The sequence below is a fragment of the Loxodonta africana genome, chromosome X (genome assembly GCF_030014295.1).
Source record: "Loxodonta africana isolate mLoxAfr1 chromosome X, mLoxAfr1.hap2, whole genome shotgun sequence".
Lineage (NCBI taxonomy): Eukaryota > Metazoa > Chordata > Mammalia > Proboscidea > Elephantidae > Loxodonta > Loxodonta africana.
Genome location: NC_087369.1, coordinates 127,757,054 through 127,774,583, shown reverse-complemented (window position 1 = coordinate 127,774,583; position 17,530 = coordinate 127,757,054). Strand labels below are relative to the sequence as shown.

The window sequence follows — 17,530 nt, the reverse complement described above, 5'->3', positions numbered from 1 at the left end:
AACCCTGAGAGTATGTCCCCCAGGCACCCTTTCAGCTCAGTGATGAAGTCACTCCTGAGGTTTACCCTTCAGCCAAAGATTGGACAGGCCCATGAAACAAAATGAGACTAAAGGGGCACAGCAGCCCAAGGGCAAGGACTAGAAGGCAGGAGGGGGCATGAAAGCTGGTAATTGGGAACCCAAGGGTGAGAAGGGAGAGTGTTGACATGTCATGGGGTTGTTAACCAGTGTCATAAAACAATATGTGTACTGTTTAGTGAGAAACTGGTTTATGTAAACCTTCATCTAAAAAAAATTGGTTTATGACACACCCTAAAAAATAAAATACATAACAAAAAAAAGTGACTGTACCAAGTTTAAATTCCTACAGCAGTGTATCAGGGTTCCAATTTTTAGATATCCTCCCCAACACTTGTTATTGTCCATCTTTTTGCCTTATCCAAGGTCATGAAGATTTATTCCTATGTTTTTTGTCCATTTTATCTAAGTTATTTAATTTGTTAGCATGAAATTGTTCCTAGTATTCCTTTATAATCCTTGTTTCTGCAAGGTCAGTGGAGATATCTTCTGTTTAATACTAATTTTTATAATTTGAATCTTCTCTTTTTTTACTTGATCAGTCTAGATAATGATTGGTCAATTTTGTTGATCTTTCCAGAAGAACCACCTTTTGATTTTATTGGTTTTCTCTGTTGTTTTTCTGTTCTCCATTTCATTAATACCTAGTCTAATCTTTATTATATCCTTTCTTCTGCTTGATTTGGGTTTAAGTTTGCTCTTCTTTTTCCAGTATGGAAAGTTAGTGTATTTTTTTGAGTTCTTCTCCTCTCATACAGGTGCTTAATCCCTCTAACCACTGCTTTAGGTGCATCCTATGAATTTTGGTATGTTGAATTTTTATTTTCATCGTCTCAGAGTATTTTCTGATTTCCCTTGTAATTTCTTCTGTGACCCATTGGCTGCCTAGGAGTGTGTTATTTAATTTTCACATATTTGTAAATTTCCCAAATTTCTATATTTGATTTCTGCCTTCATTCCATTGTGGTCAGAGAACATACCTGTTACATTTATTGAGACTTGTTTTATTGTTTCCTTTAGTTCTTTGAATATATTTAAAATGTCTGCTTTGAAGTCTTTGCTAAATCTTATATTGCTGCCCTCTTATAGGTAGTTTCTGTTGCTGTTTTTTCTCCCTTTGTATGGGTGACATTTTCCTGTTTCTTTGCATATCTTGTAATATTTTGTTGAAAACTACATTTTAGGTACCATATTGTAGTAGGAGCCCTGGTGGCGCAGTGGTTAAGAGCTGGTCTGCTAACCAAAAGGTCAGCAGTTTGAATCCACCAGCCGCTCCTTGGAAACCCCATGGGGCAGTTCTGCTCTGTCCTATATGGTCGCTATGAGTCGGAATCGACTCGACAGCAACTTTTGTGTGTGTGTGTGTGTGTGTGTTTTGTAGTAACTACGGTTGTTGATCATCACCCCCTTCTGTGGCTTGTTTCTCGTTTGCCTATTTGTTTTGTGACTTGACTGTACTTTTTTCGTGAAATCTGTTTCCTCTGCAGTATGAAGCCTCTGATGTTGCTTTTCAAAGGGTGCAGCTTTTACCATGTGCACAATCAGTCTTCTGGGATAAAATGGTCTTATCAAGGTTGTGTTTATCACTTTTCCTGATCTCCATGTTAAGCTGTCTGCCTCTGTCAGTATCACACTCAGCTGTTAGGCTCCCCTGATTGCTGGCTGAAGGCTCTATTGTTTTTGTCAGTGCCCTCCAGCATAAATTCCAGTCTGATCCAAATAAATTTGGGCTCTCTTTGCAGGAATAGTTTTTGAGGCCAGTCTTTGAGGTTTGTTTTGAACCCCTGGAAGGTTCTTCTTACCTCTTTCTTTCCCTGGTTCTCTTTGGTAAACTAGGTGGCCTACAGCTTAGCTTGTTGCTCTCATGAAGCTATGCCGCCTGTTGATTGCTTCCCACCAAAATCAACTTTGTTTTTGAGAATATCCTTCAGCTTGAACTTCTTCATACTCTGTTTCAAATAACATCAGTTTCTTTAGGGATAGATTGAGAGCCCTCTGTTCTTATGGACTACCTCTATCCCTGGCAAAAATATTTGAGCCACTACTTTGGGCACTGGGCAGGGACAGTAGCCTTTGGTCTTCTTTCCCTCTTCAGGTGTGAAACCTCTGTCCTATGAATGAGCTTGGGTGAGGTGATCATGACAAGGGTTATCAGGGCTCCAGTATTCTTAGCCTGCCACCAACTACAGTAGAGCCTTTGTCCTGTGATTGAGGGCTCAGTGTTGGAGGTTATGAGAAATGATGGCTGCCTGTCCTTCCCATTGACATACTGTATCCCTTGACTAAGAACTGCGGGGAGAGAGTTTAGTCCTCTTGGTCACTCCTGCCTTGAGTATAGCTTCTTTCAAGCTGAGCAAGGGGACAGGGAGAGGAAGGAAGTGGGTTGTGACTTAAATGCTACAGACTCATCACTGTTCTGAGCTTTAGTAGATTTTTTTCAAATAAATGTTTCTTCATTTGCTCTGTGCCCTAAGGAGAATTTCCAGAGATTTCAAATGGTTGTTTTGTTTTTTATAATTTTTACCAGTTATGGCAGTTTCATTGGGGTAACAGGTTTGTGGGCTTCTTATTGGCATCATTCTGGAAGTAGATTCCCCTGTTCTCTTTATTTTTTTAGTAAAGTAGAATTGTTTTGTTATGATTGTCCTAGAAGGCAGGCCATACTAAGCTGTACCAATAAGCTATTTTTTTTTAATCAGGCTTTTACTACGTGATATTTATTAGGTTTCAGCATACTTGATCTTCCTCGCTTTGTTTTTGTTTCTCCATAATAATAAACATTTTTAAAATGGTGTTTTACTTTCAAAAATTATTTTTAATGACATTTTTTTTCTTTTTGTTACATTGACCTTTAGGTTTGACTCCAGCATCTACTGCTGCCACCACCACTAGTTCAAACACTATGCTGTTTACCTCAATATCAAATGCTTCTACCTCTACTGCTGCCTCTGGGTTCTCATGTAAGTTACTCATTTCAGAGAAAATATTATTATTTACCATTAGGCCACATAACTGAAGCTATGGATTTCCAATATCTCTTAATTATCATTTGAACTCACTTATAACTGCTGATATCAATAGTAGCTTTACTAAAGATCTAATTGTTATGGCTTTAGTAATAAATTTCATATTAATGTGGTTATTACAGCTTAAAGTGGTAACTTTAGGCATATCATCCTTGAGCATTGTTTTGAAACAACTTCTTGAAGCTAATAGAAATAGAAAGAGTGGGAGTTTTTCCAAATATTTCTGAAGGGAAGAAGTCTTATTATCCATGTAAATAAGGTAAAATGGGAAACAAATGTTGGAGCTTTACCATATATATATATACATATATATATATATATATATAAAACCCAGTGCATCCATACACACACACACACATACATGTGTGTATACATATACACACATGTATGTGTGTGTGTGTATATATATATATGTGTGTATAAACTAACTCAGTGCGGTAAACCCACTGCTGTCAAGTCGATTCCGACTCATAGCGACCCTACAGGACAGAGCAGAACTGCCCAATGGAGTTTCCAAGGAGTGCCTGGTGGATTCAAACTGCCGACTTCTTGGTTAGCAGCCGTAGCACTTAACCGCTACGCCACCAGGGTTTCCATATATGTATATACTGTGTGATGTCTCATGACCTCGCCCCTTGAGGGGGAACATTTGGATGCTTTGAGCTGAGAAGTGGACAGTAACTGTCTTATAATCCCAACTCCTTTGCTACACATCTTCCTCTGGAAGAGTAATAACAAATGTTAAAAATATTAAATTCTGTATATGCCTTAGGCAATTTTTTCTAACAGATCTATATGAGCTGACTGCTTTCAGCAGGGTATCTTCTTCACATTGCCATGATGTTCATCGTTAAACTTTGTTGTATTTTATCCTAACTGTAATATGGACCCCTAAAAACCCTATTATAGCAATGTTGGCACCATTCCAGTGAATAAAACTTACCAGAAAACAAAACTTGTTGATAGTTACTCTATTGTAAAGAATAGTGCCATATCGTCCCATCCTTTTGTGCAGTTAGCCTAGGTAAACATTAGTTAAAATTGCTGGTTACTATACAAGTTGCATTTTCTACCAAGTAGACTTCAGTTTTTAGACATGAGTATAATTCTGGAAACTTTGATATATGTAAGCAATATCTTCTGAACGATGATAAATTTCATGAATATGACAGTGTTTGAGCTTTGGAGTAAAATTTTTGAATTCAAGTTCTATCAAAGACTTGCTCTCCAACCTTTGACAGGCATTTTTTTTCCCTTCCTGTCTTTGATGTCCTTGCCTACAAAATGAAAAGAAATTTCAGCCATGGTATTTTTTAAAATTATCTTTAATGAGGAATAAATTACATGTCATAAAATTCACTTATTGTAAGTGTAGAATTCAAAGATTTTTAATAAAATTACTGAATTATGTAACCATTACCATATCCAGTTTTAGAACATTTTCATCATCCCAATAAGATCCTTCAGTCTCAAACAACTAGTAATCTGCCTCCATACATTTACCTTTTCTCGACATCTCATATAAATGGATTGACCATAGTTTTTTGAAGTTTAACCAAAAGTTTCAAAGGGGGGATCAGATGAAAATGGTTCCCTATAAACTCCTCACTGTTTTTTTTATTATTATTAAAAAGGCAATGAGTAATACTATCTTGTTCTCTGCAGTTGGTGCCCCAACATCTTCAGCCGGAACACTTGGTGGTATAACTTTGGGATTTGGATTAAAATTTCCTGGAGCAGGTGGAGCAGCTTCTAATGCATCTAGTAAGATTTTGGAATTATTGGAGTGTGTGTGAAATGTACTACCTCACAAGCAGCGAATAGGTGGTAGTTTCATAGTTTCTAGTACTAAGTAGGTTTTGACCATCTCATCAGGGTAGCTAAAAGGTATATGAGTATAGATGACTGCCAAAGAGTAAGAATGAGGCAGTTAATATTGATGATGCTACTTCCCTTAGATAACTGCAGTCAAAGCTATCACATTCTTACCAACTTTTAAACTTTGGAATTTTTTTTATTATTGATCATAATGTTTACATTGACTTAATATGTACAGATAGTCCACGACTTATGACATATTTGAATTATGATGAACCACACTAATGATTGTCTTTTTTTGTATATCTTATCATTAGTAATATGTACTACATAGTGTTGCAGCATGTAATTTGCTGATATTATTTTCAAGTATTCACCTGCAGATGTTCAATTCTATGATTTACTGTCCAAAACACTGCCATACAGATTTAGTTTCCTAAACTAAATCAGAGGCTTCAGTTTCTTGAAAACATGGACCCAAATGCTGATCACTTTGCTAAAGTCAATAGGCAGATTTGGGAAGAAGTGAGATGTTACCAAGAAATATATGAAGAAAAAAAGAAAAGGACAAAACAGGCAACTCTCACTAATTTTCTGACTAGAAACAGCATCCCCTTTCCCAGGGATAATCCAGATGATCCAGAACCTTCCACAAGTGGAGTTATTACTATAATGGACAAATTGCCAGGATTGCCCACCTCTTCTTCATTGGAGTAAATTTTTATGATTTGTGTCTTTTTTATGTATGTATGTATTAAAATATATCTGTGAGTTTATATGTAATGTTTCTAACCCGTAAAGGCGTAAAGATCCAATTTGTAAAGATACTGATAATAAAAGGCAATAATAATGAAAAAAATGAGGTATTCGATTTAACTTTAGAACTGACTTATGACATAGTCGTCGGAATGGAACCTAGTTATAAGTTGGGGACTACCTGTATATTGATAAAAGTTTTTTTTCTTTAAAAGTTAATATAGGTTTGGACCTGTATTTCCTGTTTAAAGTTGACCCTTTTGTAAAGCTGCTTACAAGAATGTCTCTGGACCTATTGTAAATTTGTTTCTGCCAAACAGGAGCTACTTAGGTTGAAGGTTGAAGAAAACTTGGTTACCCATTACCTATAGCTATTGTGGAAACTCTGGTGGCGTACTGGTTAAGTGCTACAGCTACTAACCAAAGGGTTGGCAGTTCGAATCCACCAGGCGCTCCTTGGAAACTCTATGGGGCAGTTCTACTCTATGCTATGGGGTCGCTATGAGTTGGAACCAACTCGACAGCACTGGGTTTGGTTTGGTTTTGATAGCTATTGTGAGCTGCCACCACTCACCTATCAGTTTGTCGTACTGTAGTGGCTTGTATGTTGCTGTGATGCTAGAAGCTTATACCACTGATATTTTAAATACTAGCAGGGCCATCCATGGTAGACAGGTTTCAGTGGAGCTTCCAGACTAAGACAGACTAGGAAGAAGGACCTGGCAATCTACTTTGAAAAAAATGGCCGGTGAAAACGTTATGAATAGCAGTGGAACATTGTCTGATATAGTGCTGGAAGATGAGCCGCTCAGGTTGCAAGGCACTCAAAATATGACTGGGGAAGAGCTGCCTCCTCAAAGTAAAATCAACTTTAATGATATGGTTAGAGTAAAGCTTTTGGGTCCTTCATTTGCTGATGTGGCACAACTCAAAATGAGAAGAAAAGCTGCAATGTGGAATGTATGAAGTACAACTCTACGAAATGTGAAGTTGTCAAAAATGAAATGGAACACTTGAAGGTACATATCCTAGATGTCTTAGGCTGAGTCTCTAGAAAAGTAAAACCAGTGAAATGTCTATATGTATGTGTGTGTGTATATATACATGTACACACACGCATATAAAGAGTGAGAGAGAGAGAAATTTATATCAAGGAAATGGCTCATGCAATTGTAGAGGCTGGAAAGTCCCAAGTCCGTGGGTCAGGCTGGAGGCTTCTCCTGACTCACATAGGTGCAAGAACTGGTGACCCCAAGATTGGCAGGTCAGACAACAGGCCTCTGGCTCACAGGCTGCAGAGGCCAGCAAATCCCAAGATAAGCAGGTAAGCTGGCAGGCTGCTGGCTCACAGACTGCAGAGTCTGACGAATCCCAAGATCAGCAGGTAAGCTAGCAGGCCTCTGGTTCTCAAACTCTGGAGGCTGACAAATCCCAAGTTCACAGGTAAGCTGCTACCTCAAGTCCCAAGAACCGGAGGTCAGATGAATAGGAGCCAGCTGCAGGATCCAGAGCAGAGCAAATGCCAGTGACCTTTGCCAGAAAGTCCACCTATATTGGATGCAGGCCACACCCTCAAGGAAGCTTCCTTTCAAATGATTGGCTACTCACAGCAGATCCCATCATGTAGGTGATCACATTATGTAAGTTATCATCATGGAGGTGATTACATCATTATAGGACTGCCAAACTACATCGTAACAGCTAACTCACTGAGAATCGTGGCCCAGCCAAGTTGACACACGTTAATGATCACACTAGGCATTAGTGAGCCAACATGGATTGGTATTAGCCATTTTGAATCAGAGAGTCATATGCTCTACTATGCCAGGAATGACAAATTGAAGAAAAATGTCATCGCATTCATTGTCAAAAAGAACATTTCAAGATCTATCCTGAAGTACAACACTGTCAGTAATAGGATGATATCTACATGCCTACAAAGAAGACGTTAGGATGACTATTATTCAAATTTATGCATCAACCACTAATGCCAAAGATGAAGAAATTGAATATTTTTACCAACTTGTGCAGTCTGAAATTGATCGAACAGGCAGTCAAGATGCATTGATAATTCCTGATGATTGGAATGGGAAAGTTGGAAACAAAGAAGGATTGGTAGTTGGAAAATATGGCCTTGGTGATAGACGTGATGCCAGAGATCACATGACAATTTTGTAGACCAATGACTTATTAATTTCAAATACCTTTTTGCAACAACATAAATGGTGACATTACACGTGGACCTCACCATATGGGATACATAGGAATCAAATCGACTACATCTGTGAAAGAGACTATTAAGAAGCTCAATATTATCAACCAGAACAAGACCAGGAGCCAACTGTGGAATAGACCATCAATTGCTCATATGCAAGTTCAAGTTGAAGCTGAAGGAAATTAAAACAAGTCCGTGAGAGCCACAGTACGACCTTGAGTATATCCCATCTGAATTTACAGAACTTCTCAAAAATACATTTGACTCATTGAACACTAAAAACAAAAGACTAGGCGAGTTATGGGATGACATCAAGGACATCATACATGAATAAAGCAAAAGGTCGTTAAAAAGACAGGAAAGAAAGAAAAGATCAAAATGTATGTCAGAAGAGACTCTGAAACTTGCTCTTGAACGAAGAGTGGCTAAAGCGAAAGGAAGAAATGATGAAGTAAAAGAGCTAAACATAAGATTTCAAAGAGTGACTTGAGAAGACAAAGTATTATAATGAAATCTGCAAACACCTGAAGTTAGAATACCAAAAAGGAAGAACACACTCGTAATTTTCAAGCCAAAAAAAGAAGGAAAAATTCAAGCCTCGAGTTGCAATATTGAAGGATTCTATGGAGAAAATTTTTTTTTTTTTTTTTATGGAGAAAATGTTGAACCGATGCTGGAAGCATCAAAAGAAGATGGGAGGAATATATAGAGTCACTGTACCAAAAAGAATTGGTTGGTGTTCAACCATATCAGGAGATAGCATATGATCAAGAACCTATGGTGTTGAAGGAAAAAGTCCAAGGTGCACTGAAGGCATTGGCAAAAAACTAGGCTTCAGGAACTGACAGAACACCAATTGAGATGTTTGAACAAACAAATGCAGTCCTGGAAGTGTTCACTCATCTATGCCAAGAAGTTTAGAAGACAGCTGCCTGTCAGTCGACTGGAAGAAATCCGTATTTATGCTTATTCCCAAGAAAGCTGATCCAACTGGTTGCAGAAATTATAGAACAATATCATTAATATCACATGCAAGCAACATTTTGCTTAAGATCTGTGAAAAGTGGCTGCAGCAGTATATCGACAGGGAACTGTCAAAAATTCAAGCCAGATTTAGAAGAGGACCTGGAACCAGGGATCATTGCTGATGTTGGGTGGATTCTGGCAGAACGCAGAGAATACCAGAAAGGTGTTTACCTGCATTTTATTGACTATGCTAAGGCATTTGACTGTGTGGATCATAACAAATTATGGATAACACTTCAGAGAAAGGGAATTCTGGAACACTTAATTATGCTCATGAGGAATTTGTACATGGATCAAGAGGCAGTCATTTGAGCAGAACAAGGGGATACTGCACGGTTTAAAGTCAGGAAAGGTGTGCATCAGGGTTGTATCCTCTCACCATACCTATTCAATCTGTATCCTCAGTAAATAATCTGAGAAACTGGACTATATGAGGAAAAATAGGGCATCAGTATTGGAGGTAGACTCATTAACAACCTGCATTATGCAGATGACACAGTCTTGCTTGCTGAAAGCGAAGAGGACCTGAAGCACTTACTGATGAAGATCAAAGACCACAGCCTTCAGTATGGATTACACCTCAACCTAAAGAAAACAAAAATCCTCATAACTTGACCACTAAGCAGCATTGTGATAAATGGAGAAAAGATTGAGGTTGTCAAGGATTTCATTTTACTTGGATCTGCAATCAACACCCATGGAAGCAGCAGTCAGGAAATCAAAAGACACGTTGTATTGAGCAAATCGGCTGCAAAAGACCGCTTTAAAGTTTTGAAAAGCAAAGATGTCACCTTGAGGACTAAGATGCGCCTGACCCAAGCCATGGTATTTTCAATCACCTCATATGCAGGTGAAAGCTGGACAATGAATAAGGAAGATTGAAGAAGGATTGACACCTTTGAATTGTGGTGTTGGTGAGGAATATTGAATATAACATGGACTGCCAAAAAAAAATTTTTTTTTTTTTTTTTTTTGCCAAAAGAACGAACAAATCTGTCTTGGAAGAATTATAACCGAAAAAGAGGAAGACCCTCAACAAGATGGATTGACACAGTGGCTGCATCAATGGGCACAAGCATAACAACAATTGTGAGGATGGTGCGGGATCGGGCAGGGTTCCATTCTGTTTCGCATAGGGTCGCTATGAGTCGGAAACGACTCAACAGCACCTAACAACAACATGTGTATATACATATGTAGGTATGTGTGTGTATATAAAAAAAAATTTTTTTTTTTACAGATATGTATATCACTCTAGAGGGAATGGTTTGGTATTTATCTTTCCAGCCTTTCTTGTAAACATATACAAGCACCTTAAATTTGTTTCACAAAATGGGATCATTCTATATATACAGACATATATATATACAGTCTTAGAATTTGCTGTTTTCTCTTACGTGTACATCTTTGGTCATCTGTCCATGTCAGGAATTATAGATTCCTTTTTAAAATATATCATCTCCTGGTGAAAGTAAGCTACTTTACAGGAAGGACTCTTTGAAAAAAATTTTTTTTTCAATTTTCTGTCTCAAATACAGTAGTTGCCTAGTGTTTGAATGAATCAATCAATAAAGAGAGGATCCATTGGTAGTATCATTAATTCTCAGCAGTTCAGGGGAAGTATTTCCTTTTAGATAAAATTTTTCTTAGATGAAGATCATGATGACATGACTCTAAAGAATTCCAAACTGGATCAAACCTGGAATCTCTCCAGTGTTCTGAATGATAGGTACCCCAGGGATCTTTTTTTTTTTTTAATATGATTTTCCTCTGTGTACTTAATTAACCTTTACAAAGGCTAACGCACAGATTGGGGATTTATTGTAAGGATCCTTATGGCCAAAAGGAAAATGGAATCTTATGGAAGTATAGGCATTTTAATTTTTTTTTTTTTTTACTTATGGAAATCGAAAGTTAAGAGTTGTTATAAGGACAGCTTTAAGGACCTCCTAAATCTAATATTGCATAAACATAATTCAGTTACTCTCCCTTTGTGTACTTCTTTTTTTTTCCCTTCCCACAACCTTACCTCTTTTTCTACCTTACCATTTTAACTTATTCTTAACTTTGACTTGTTCATGGCCTCTTGATGCCACTTCATGCCTTTCTTCTGTCAGTCCTTTCAGCTTTCTCTGTTTGTCTGAGTCTTTCTACGCTTCTGGAAATATTTCCATATTTCTTCCTATAATTTTAATCTTTCCATGTTTCTGGAAATATCTCCATATTTTCAACTCCAGCCTGATTTTTTCCTATTTCTGAATTTTTGAAAATGAGATTCTTACCCATCTTATTCATATTTGGGTAGAGCTTATTGAGCCAGAATATTGTAGGCTGCTATTAGCCTATGGAATGGCTTCCCTTACTTCAGATAAACCACCAGTCAGCCGGGAATAAGGAGCAAAGGATAAGGTTATCTGGAACAAAGAAAAGGTACCTGAGCTCGTTCCCTCAGCAGCAGTGAGGTACACCAGTTTCCCTTAGAATAGGCAGTACATATGTCAGGCACCCTGATTTATGTACTTATTTAGTGCAGCCATTAATTTGAAAATATTCCTAATTGAGGAAGCAGTTTTATATGTGTGGTAATATACTTTCATAAAAATATATTGTTACAGAAGCAGTATTTATTAATTATAAGATGCACCACAATTTTCTGTGCATTGTTCTTTAAGTGTTCAGTGTATAGTAAGAAAGCAAAAGTGCTATAGAAGTTCAGAGAAGTGAGAGATGAATATGACTGAGAGAAGTAGACTGTAAACATGGGGAAGGAAGAATTTGAACTAGGCCATAAAGTATACTTAGGATTTTATTTATAGAAGGTAAGGTATTCTATCAGGGACACAACAGAAAAAGACACATAGGAGAGAAATCTGAGTTATAGATAAAACTTTGAGAGGCTTTTGCTTGTTACATTGGCAAAGATGTATGCCTAATATTGGCTAGAATGAAGAGAAACAGGCACTTTCCCCTAATGATAGGAATGTAAATTGGCAAAATCTTTTTGATAGGGACAATTTGGCAAGATATATTAAAATTTAAAGCATGCTGACCCTTTGATCCAGCAATTTCATTTCTAGGAATTAATTGCACAGATGTATTCATGTAAGTATGCAAAGATATAGATGTACAAAGGTTTTTGTAAGATAGCTATTTGTCTTTCCTTGAAAGTTTAGGACTTACCAGTGGAATCATCAGGGCCTGGGGTTTTCTTTATGGGAAGATTTTTGAGGATTGATTCAGTTTCTTTAATGGTTATAGAGCGGGTTAGGTTGTAAGTTTTATTTTTCTATGGATTTATCCAGGATTTTTAGTTTTCAGCAGGAGGGTTAACCCAGATACCTGGCCGGCCATATATCGCTTCATATTACAATAACATTGAGTTCAAATTCACAACTTTGAATTCAAATTGACATTTTAGAAGTGCCTCTAGAGTTTTTAACCTGAATGATAAAGGACTAAATGAAATCAGCTTCTCATTTCTTACAAACATTATGCATTTTATTTTTCAGCTACGACTTCAACCACTACTGCCACCACTCTCACCACTACCACCACTACTACAACCACCAGTGGCTTTGTCTTCAATCTAAAACCACTGACATCAGCTGGGATTGATAATGCTGGTCCAGTCAGTTCTGCATCTTCTACTTCGACTGTTAAGTAAGCCTATTTATTTGACAGTTCACTTGAGTTTCATTTGATTTATCATGTACAAGGCATGGTTTACTCGTATAGCTTTATAATAGTATTTCAAAGTCAGATAAATGACTTAGAGACAACAGAACAGTTGGAAAAAGAATTTGTCACCGAGGAAGTTGAACGACCAACAGCACTTTTTTACCTTCTGAATACCATTGTATTGCAATTATTACTATTACTAACAATAACCAAAAAAACCAAACCCGCTGCTGTCGAGTCGATTCCGACTCATAGCGACCCTATAGGACCCCGTAGAGTTTCCAAGGAACGCCTGACAGATTGGAACTGCTGACCTTTTGGTTAGCAGCCGTAGCACTTAACCACTACGCTACCAGGGTTTCCATTACTAACAATAGCTAACATTTATTGTGCAATTACTATATGCTTAGCAATATTACAAATGCTTTACAAACTTTATATCACTTAATCCTCACAATAACCTCATGAAGTAGGAGCTATTTATGTCCCCATTTTATAGAGAGAAAACTGGAGCACATAGAAGTTTTATAACTTGCTCATGGTCACACTTTATAATAGGTGGGCCAGGATTAAAATTTAGGCAGAAGAGCTCCAGAGCCTATATTCTTACACATTATATTATGTTCGTACTTAATATTTGTTTTCTTTTTTTATTGTGCTTTAGATGAAGGCTTACGGAGCAAGTTAGTTTCTCGTTAAACAATTAATACACATATTGTTTTGTGATATTGGCTGCCAATACCCATGATGTGTCAACACTCCACTTCTCAACCTTGGGTTCTCAATTACTGACTTTCCTGTCCCCTTCTGTCCTTGCCCCTGAGCTGGTGTGCCCGTTTAGTCTCTTTTTGTTTTATGGGCCTATCTATCTTTGGCTGAAGGGTGAACCTCAGGAGTGACTTCACTATTGACTTAAAGGGGTGTCCAGGGGTCATAAAAGGGTGTCCAGTCTCTGTCAGACCAGTTAAGTCTGGTCTTTTACTGTGAGTTAGAATTTTGTTTATGTATTTTTGTTTTTTAATTAAACTTCTTAATTTGAGATAATTGTACATTCATGTGTAGTTATAGTAAATAATATAAAAACATCCTGCATATCCTTTACCAAGTTTTCCCCAATGATAGTAGAATACTATAATACAATATCACAGCCAAGATATTGACATTGATACTGCCAAGATACAGAACAATTTCCATCACCACAAGAATCCTTCCTGTTTCCCTTATGTAGCCACACTTTTCCTCTCCCATCCACCCTCTCACCCCTTTCCCTGACCCCAGGCAACAGCTAATCTGTTGTCCATTTCTATAATTTTGACATTTCCAAAATGTTGTATAAATGGAATCATACAGTATTTGACCTTTTAGAATTGGCTTTTTTTATTCAGCATAATACTTCGAGGTCCATCCAAGTTGTCTTACGCATCAATAATTTGTTCTTGTTTATTTATGAGTAGTATTCCATCATATTATGTATATACTACTGTTAACCATTCACCTGTTGAAGGACATCTGCGTTGTTTCCATTTTTTTTTTTTTTGCTATTATGAATAAAGCTGCTATGAACATTTGTATACAGGCTTTTTGTGAACTTTAGTCTCATTTCTCCGAGATAAATGCCCAGGAGTTCAGCTGCTGGATGGTATGATTGTTGCATGTTTAGTTTATTGATAAACTTCTAAGCTGTTTTCCAGAGTGGCTGTATCATTTTACCAGCAATGTGATCCACTTTGCTCATGTGCTCACCAGGATTTGGTGTTTTTGCTATTTTTTATTTTAACTATTCTGATAGATGTGTGGTTGTTAGTTGCACTGGAGTCAGTTCTGACTCATAGCAACCCAATGTACAACAGAATGAAAGACTGCCTGGTCCTCAGCTATCCTCATAATTGTTGCTATGTTTGAACCCATTGTTGCAGCCACTGTGTCAGTCCGTCTCATTGAGGTCCTTCCTCTTTTTTGCTGACCCTCTACTTTATCAAGCATGATGTCTTTCTCCAGGGACTAATTCCTCCTGATAATGTGTCCAAAGTACATGAGACCAAGTCTAGCCATCCTCGCTTCTATGGAGCATTCTGGCAGTACTTCTTCCAAGACAGATTTGTTGCTTCTTCTGGCAGGCCATGTACATTCAGTATTCTTCACCCACACCATAATTCAAGGGCATCAATTCTTCTTTGGTCTTCCTTATTCATTGTCCAGCTTTTGCATGCATATAAGGTGATTGAAAATATCATGGTTTGGGTCAGGTGCACCTTAGTCCTTAAAGTGACGTCTTTGCTTTTTAACACCTTAAAGAGGTGTTTTGTAGAAGATTTTCTCAATGTAATACGTCTTTCGATTTTGTAACTGCTGCTTCCATAGGCATTGACTGTAGATCCAAGTAAAATGAAATCCTTGACAACCTCAATCTTTTCTCTGTTTATCATGATGTTGCTCATTGGTCCAGTCGTGAGGATTTTTGTTTTCTTTCTGTTGAGGTGTAATCCATACTGAAGGCTGTGGTCTTTGACCTTCATCAGTAAGTGTTTCAAGTCCTTTTCACTTTCAGCAAGCAAGATTGTCATCTACATGTTGCAGGTTGTTAATGAGTTCTTCACCAATCCTGATGCGCGTAGTGATACCTTATTGCAGTTTTAATTTACATTTTCCTTGTGGCTAATGATGTTGAACATCTTTTCATGTGCTTATTTGCCATCAGTGTACCCTCTTAAGGAGCCCTGGTGGCTCAGCGGTTAAGAATTCAGCAGCTAACCAAAAGGTCAACAGTTCGAATCCACCCAGCTGCTCCTTGGAAACCCTATGGGGCGGTTCTATTCTGTCCCATAGGTTAGCTATGAGTTGGAATCTACTCAACGGCAACAGGTTTTTTTCCTTGGTCATATCCTCTTATGTTCTTTGGATGGTGCAAATGGCTTGTGCTCAGCTACTAACTTAAAAGTTGGTGGTTTGAACCCACCCAGCAGCACCACAGAAGAAAGGCCTGGTGATCTGCTTCAGTAAGGATTACAGCCAAGAAAATCCTATGGAGCAGTTGTAGTCTGTAACACATGGGGTCACCAGGAGTCAGAATCCACTCAATGGCACTTGGAAATTGTGTATTCTGCTGTTGGGTAGAATGTTCTATATACAGCTAGTCCCCAGGTTATGAATGTCTGACTTACGTACAACCCTTAGTTACGAACCAACTCGCATAAAGTCTATTATATTAAAAATTCAAGGTACATACAGTCGTTTGTAATAATAAACCGGCACTTTGTGACATTCATCAAAACATTATTATCATATTATTATGTTAAAGATGTTTTAGTGAATCTTGAAGTGTTTCTTTAATGTTTCTTATGCATAGAAAGGTACACTATATACTATATAAGACAAACATTTGACTGACTGACGTTAGATACAAACCATACCTAACTGTTCTGACTTACATACAAATTCAACTGAAAGACAGATTTAGGAACAGAGCTCATTTGTAATCCAGGGACTGCCTGTATGTTAATTAGATCCTGCTGTTTCATTGTGTTTTCAGATTCTATATCCTTGCTGCTTTTCTGTTTAGTAGTTCTATTAGTTACTGAAGGCCCCAACTGTAATTGTGGATTTGTCTTGTTTCATCCTTCAACTCTACCGGTTTTTTCTTCATGTATTTGGAGGTTCTGTTGTTTGAATGTCTATAGATTTAGGATTTGTTAGCCTTCCTGGTATGTTGATTCCTTTATCATTATGTAAAGTCTCTCTTTGTCTCTGGTAATTTTCTTTGCTCTGAAGTCTGTGTTATTTGATATTGACATAGCACTTGTTTTTTAAAAATGATATGGCAAGGTTTATATCTTTTTCCATCCTTTTACTTTCAGCCTGTTTCCTTGTATTTGAGATAAGTTTCTTATAGACAGAATATTGTTGGATCATTTTTTTTATCCACTTTACCATGATCTGTCTTTTAATTGTTTTATTTAGCTCATTTACATTTAAGGTAATTATTAATATGTTGTGGCTTAATTCTGGCATTTTATTATTTGTTTTCATTTAATACCTCTGTTTTTTTTTACTTCTGTTTCTCTTTTCTTACTTTCCCATGCAGTATTTTAACTTTTTTCAGGGTGCCATTTTGTTCTATTTGTAGTATTTTTTAGTATATTGCTTTGTACAGTTTTCTTATTGGTTGTTGTAGGTATTATAGTTGGATCATGTTTTTTTAATCCATTCTGCCAATCTTTGTCTTTTAATTGAATTGTTTAATCCAGTTGCATTTAATGTAATTACTGATACGGAAGGACTTACTTTTTCCATTTTGCTATTTGTTTTTTATATGTCCTCTATATGTTTTGTTCCTCTGTTACTCCATTACTGCTTTGTTTTGCATTAAGTGAATATTTTTCTGTTGTGACAGTTTAATTACATTAGTGATTTTTTCACCATATTTTTTTAGTGTTTTTTTAGTGGTTGTTCTAGGGCTTACTGTATAGCTTTAACTTACGGTCTACTTCAGATTTAGACTGATCCCACTGAGGTATAGAAAGATTACTTCTGTCTAGCTCTATTCCTTTTTCCCTCTTTTTGTGCTGTTACTATTATGTAATAATATTGTTATATATATTACATCTCTATGTGTTACAAACCCAACAATAAATTGTTAAAATTATTAATTTATATAATTTTATGGCTTCTAAAGAAGCCAAGAGAGAAAGGAAAACAAGTATGTATTTATAGAATTTGTTATGTTAAGTTTTTAATTATTATTTTTGGTTCCTGCTGTGAGTTGAATTGTGTCCCTCAAAAAGATATTTTGAAGCCCTTATCCCTGGTACCTATGAATATGACCTTATTTGGAAATAGTCTTTTGCAGACGTAATCAAATTGAGATGACGTCATACTGGAATAGGGTAGGCCCTAAAGCTAATATGACTGGATCCTTATAAGAAGGGGAGAAGAG

The 17,530-nt window shown here is 37.0% G+C and overlaps 1 protein-coding gene across 1 annotated transcript in view; it reads left to right on the top strand.

Moving 5' to 3' along the window:
* The window catches only part of NUP62CL (nucleoporin 62 C-terminal like), a 108,536-nt gene that overhangs the window by 32,761 nt on the left and 58,245 nt on the right, over positions 1-17,530 (top strand). Inside the window, exons 4-6 of the mRNA XM_010594735.3 lie at positions 2,934-3,038; positions 4,770-4,868; positions 12,429-12,579. Of these exons, the coding sequence (XP_010593037.1) occupies positions 2,934-3,038; positions 4,770-4,868; positions 12,429-12,579 (355 nt within the window). The remainder of the gene's footprint in view (positions 1-2,933; positions 3,039-4,769; positions 4,869-12,428; positions 12,580-17,530) is intronic.